Below are 4,629 nucleotides of genomic sequence, written 5' to 3'. Positions count from 1 at the left end.
AAATTTACACAGTGCAAGGATTGATTCTACTTAAGATCGGGGCAAAATGATCACATGCATGATCGCTCAGTAGGAGCCACTGCGATCGTACGATCGTATCAATGTTCAGTGAACATCCTGTAGTAGACAGTTCAGTTCAGTTCAAAATCTACTTGAAAATATGATTATTTTTTGTTTAGAGAAAAGGTCTCCCTGCTTTATTCCATCTCGAAACAAACCAGCAAATATAGTTTCACAATAAATTTTAAGCGTGTTCCTGGCATGCTGCTTGCCAAAGACACCAGACGCGCATCTACAATTTTCGCAGTATCTTGAACCTTGTTTTTAGCTTTCAGCTCTCCAAGCTCATAGAGCTCACAACAGCTTTTCCATTAGCTGAACTAAACAAACCCTAACACTAGAATAACCTGAATTCATTGCTACTCGCAAACAAATATGTGGATTATACAAGTACATTGCATGAACAAGTAAGAAGCATGGAAACGTGTTCTACTTCTAGTGCTATACTGCAAATGTGTCGTAAACATGACGTAAAGCAGGTGCAATTAGGGGGTTGTTCTCGGACCACTATAGCAGTGCTGTATTCGTGCATTTGTCATGTCTCTTTAGTCTTTATCAGTCTATCTTTAGGACCATTATTTCCTCACATCCAAGTGCCAGGCTAGAACATCGAAAGATAGAGCGAGAGGAGAGGCGTACGCAGTGGCGAGCGACGCCCTATATATATGCGCCTTGGAAGCATCTCAAACACACAAGCAACGAACTAGCAGCACCATTACCTGCAAGCTACTAGCACATACCGAGCTACAGTGAGCTAGGTTACTAGAGATAGAGGAGAGACGATGGGGAGAGATCAGCAGGCAGGTGCAGCGGCGATGGCTCCTGAGAAGCTGAAGCTGTTCATCGGAGTGCTGGCCCTGCAGTTCCTCCTGGCAGGGTTCCACATTGTCTCCAGGGCGGCGCTCAACATGGGCGTCAGCAAGATCGTGTTCATCGTGTACAGGAACGTCATCTCCCTCGCCTTGCTCGCTCCGTTCGCCTACTTCCTCGAGAAGTGCGTAACCGCCCGGCGGCCTCTCATGTTTCGCTCCAGATTTTCTGAATAATGCATGCTATCAGACTGAACTTTTAGATATATGCATGCTTGACATGTTTGTCGGCACGGTTAACTTGTTTCAGGAAAGACAGACCACCACTCACCTTCTCTTTGCTGGTGGAGTTTTTTCTGCTAGCGCTGTGTGGGTAAGTGAGACAGATATTCCGTGTCATCTTTGTTAGTATTGTTTATTTTGTCTGCTGTTTGATTGATTCCTGAACTAAGTGCTGATGTTATTGAACGATTATTATTCAGGATAACAGCAAACCAGGGCTTCTACCTCCTGGGTCTGTATCACCTGTCACCAACCTACGCCTCTGCGATACAGAACACCGTCCCTGCAATCACCTTCGTCATGGCCGCTGTCCTCAGGTGATTGCACTGCGCCACCCAATACTAGGCAGACTATTTAAGTATTCTGCAGTGTTGAGTGTTCACTGAAGATATCGAAAGAATGTCCTTGCTCTTAATTGCAGGCTTGAGCAGGTGGACCTGAGCAGGAGGCATGGGGTGGCCAAGGTGGTGGGCACGGTGGTGAGCATCGGTGGGGCGACCGTGATAACCCTGTACAAGGGCCTGCCGCTGTTCCATCACAATCTGCACGTCAAGTCTCTGGTGACCCTGTCCTCCTCCAGCCCCATCCTCAACTGGACTCTCGGCTGCGTCTTCATCCTCGGTCACTGCCTCTCCTGGTCCGGATGGATGGTCCTGCAGGTAGTTCTCTAGTTCAGTGCATGAGCACACACACACACAAAATTGCTGAATTACTTACTGTATGGTGTGCCGACCTACGATTCGATGCACTGATTTTTGTGAACTTTTTCTGTGACATGTACTCGATCAGGTGCCGGTGCTGAAGAGATATCCAGCCAGGCTCTCGGTCCTGTCACTGACCTGCATCTTTGGGCTCCTCCAGTTCCTGGTCATTGCCGTCTTCACCGAGGAGGACCTGAGCAGGTGGAAGGTCCACTCAGGAGTGGAGCTCTTCACCATCCTATACGCTGTACGTAGTAAACTCCTGTGTTGTGCTGTGTGAGTCCAAAGTCCAAACTGAACTGAAAGCGTCGTCGTCTTGTTGTGTATCATCGATGGTAGGGTCTGGTGGCATCCGGGGTCGCGTTTGCTCTGCAGATCTGGTGCATCGACAGGGGAGGCCCGCTGTTCACCGCCGTCTTCCAGCCAGTGCAGACCGTCGCCGTCGCCGTCATGGCTGCCGCCATCCTCGGAGACCAGCTCTACACGGGAGGGTAAGGCCGCACGTGCGCGCGCGCAGATCCGAACATGACACGGATTACCGGGATCACATGGGGGGATCAACTGATCAGAATTCAGAACCCCAATCAGGCAGCCCAGCCATGCAACAAGAACTCCTGCATGCATCTCTGGCACTGGCAGGCATGCTGACATGTGCTTTGGCGTCTATCTAAATTTGGCAGGATCATTGGAGCTGTGCTGATCGTCATCGGCCTCTACTTCGTGCTGTGGGGCAAGAGCGCGGAGAAGAAGGCCGCCAGGAACCTGCAGGATCAGCTGGCGCGTCATCAGGGAGGAGACGTGACGAGGCACCTGCTCGGCGGAGAAGCTTCGGTGAAAGACGAAGAAGCTCCGGCCATGCTGGCGTGAAGCGTGATGATCGTTTAGTCGTCGACCAAGGATGGACATCCGTAGTCGTTTTGCATTTGGGAACGTATATGAGTTGTGTGATTTCAGCTGTTCCAATCAGGCAACCAAGAACAAGTGTGCATGGGTTGCCAGTGTGGAACAGTAGCCATGCTGCTGTGACTCTGTGAGTCTACTCTGCTGCTGTAGTGTTACACTGTGCAGCGTATAAGTATAAAATCACTTCATCCATGATTCGAATCAATCTAGATGTGATCACACACTTATTGGAGCTTCAGTAGATAAAGAATACTAGACACCACCTAAAAGTGAACGCAAAAAACTTACTAACTGCAGCATAATAATACTCAGTCGGATTCTAAAAGTACCAGACGTTTTGTGATTAACTGATTATAGCCGATCAATTAAACTTCCTAAACTTGACCTACCTATCCATGAAAAGTTGATGGTACTAGATTTAAACGGAAAATATATATACTGCATTGCTATTTCAAATGATATACCTTTTATAAAAACTGCAAGTTGAAGTGTCACATTGAAGAAAATATCATTTTTTTGTCTGTACACCTTACATTTTGGAACAAGAGTATATCAGAATTTTCCAAGATATAAGTCCTTTTAGGATTTTTGCTAGTAAAAAGTTTTCACTTCTTTTCATGAAATGTATTCTCTCCGTCCTAAAATAAAGCAAGTTCTTGAGTCGTCCTAAGTCAAATATTTCAAATTTGATCAAATTATAAAAAATAACACCAATATTTATGATACCAAATTAATATCATTAGACACATCATGAAGTATATTTTCATAATACTTGTTAGGACAAGCGTCCGAACAAGGTTGAGAGGTGGAGGCCCTTAGTGAATGCTAGCTGGAGAAGGTCACTTGGTGAAGGCCGACAAGAGAAGGCCCCTCAAAGAAGGTCGACAGGAGAAGGTGGCCAGCTGGAAAAGACCTGATGGTTGTGCTCTTAGCAGCCAAGTTCCTGGAAGATATGGTACGTGGTATGGGAACATGGTACGCGGTACGATATTTTTATAAACTATGGAACGTAGGGGGTATACAGCTTCGTCTCGTTCCTTTAAGCCCTTGTTTAGTTGGCAAAAATTTTGTTTTTTGGGTACTGTAGCACTTTCGTTTGTTTGTGGCAAATATTGTCCAATCATAGACTAATTAGAATCAAAAGATTCATCTCGCGATTTACAGGCAAACTGTGTAATTAGTTTTTGTTTTTGTCTAAATTTAATATTCCATACATGTTCCGCAAGATTCGATGTGACGGGGAATCTTGAAATTTTTTGAGAACTAAACAAGGCCTAAGTTGTGGAACGTGTTCCACTTTCCAAAGGAACGTGTCTGGGAGGTAGTGGTTGGCTTAGGTAGTTTTACGTGTTGTTTTAAACCAAATGAGTTCGATTCATAGCGTGATATAGTGTACTGTTGTATTTTTTATTTCATTTTGGGCCGTCCAACTCCAACCTTAAGGTCCATTGCAGGTCCAGGCCAATGAGTCAATCACCAACTAGATTTTTTATCGGCCGCCGCCGCCGGCTGCTCACGGACGGGCACGGCACAGTATGCACACACACCACGAAGTTCCATAGTCGATTGGGACTGACGTTCCTATGATTGCTCCTGCATATGATTTGCGTTCCACGGTATTTGGGAGCGACGTTCCATGATGTTCTTGTTCCACGTTTTGGGACGAAGTTCCCGTAACGGGGAACGTGCCCATGTTCCCGTACCCCGGCTGCTAAGGTTGTGCTATGTGAAGGCCCCGCGATGGATGTTCACAAGGTCCCTCGAAGAAGGCCGATAGGAGAAGGCCTCCCAAAAAAGGTTGGCGGGAGAAGGTCCCCTGGCGATGGTCCTAGACGAAAGTCTCTTGATGAAGGCTCAGTCGAGGGAGGTCTCCC

General features: G+C 46.8%; 1 protein-coding gene across 1 annotated transcript; it reads left to right on the top strand.

Annotated features, from left to right (window-relative positions):
- LOC8079061 (protein WALLS ARE THIN 1) lies at positions 674-2,960 on the top strand. Its single transcript, XM_002457438.2, has 7 exons — positions 674-1,054; positions 1,180-1,242; positions 1,352-1,468; positions 1,573-1,810; positions 1,941-2,099; positions 2,192-2,343; positions 2,533-2,960. The coding sequence occupies exons 1-7, from the start codon at positions 843-845 to the stop codon at positions 2,717-2,719; spliced, it is 1,128 nt and encodes a 375-aa protein (XP_002457483.1). The 5' UTR covers positions 674-842; the 3' UTR covers positions 2,720-2,960.

The sequence above is a fragment of the Sorghum bicolor genome, chromosome 3, assembly GCF_000003195.3.
Source record: "Sorghum bicolor cultivar BTx623 chromosome 3, Sorghum_bicolor_NCBIv3, whole genome shotgun sequence".
NCBI lineage: Eukaryota > Viridiplantae > Streptophyta > Magnoliopsida > Poales > Poaceae > Sorghum > Sorghum bicolor.
The sequence above is the reverse complement of the archived record's forward strand: the minus strand, read 5'-3'. Positions and strand labels throughout refer to the sequence as shown.

Bases quoted from the DNA above. Each gene is read 5' to 3' on its own strand.
- LOC8079061 (XM_002457438.2), top strand. From the start codon at position 843: ATGGGGAGAGATCAGCAGGCAGGTGCAGCGGCGATGGCTCCTGAGAAG. The intron at 1,811-1,940 runs GTAGTTCTCTAG...GTACTCGATCAG, and splicing joins CCGGATGGATGGTCCTGCAG to GTGCCGGTGCTGAAGAGATA. The intron at 2,100-2,191 runs GTACGTAGTAAA...CATCGATGGTAG, and splicing joins TCTTCACCATCCTATACGCT to GGTCTGGTGGCATCCGGGGT.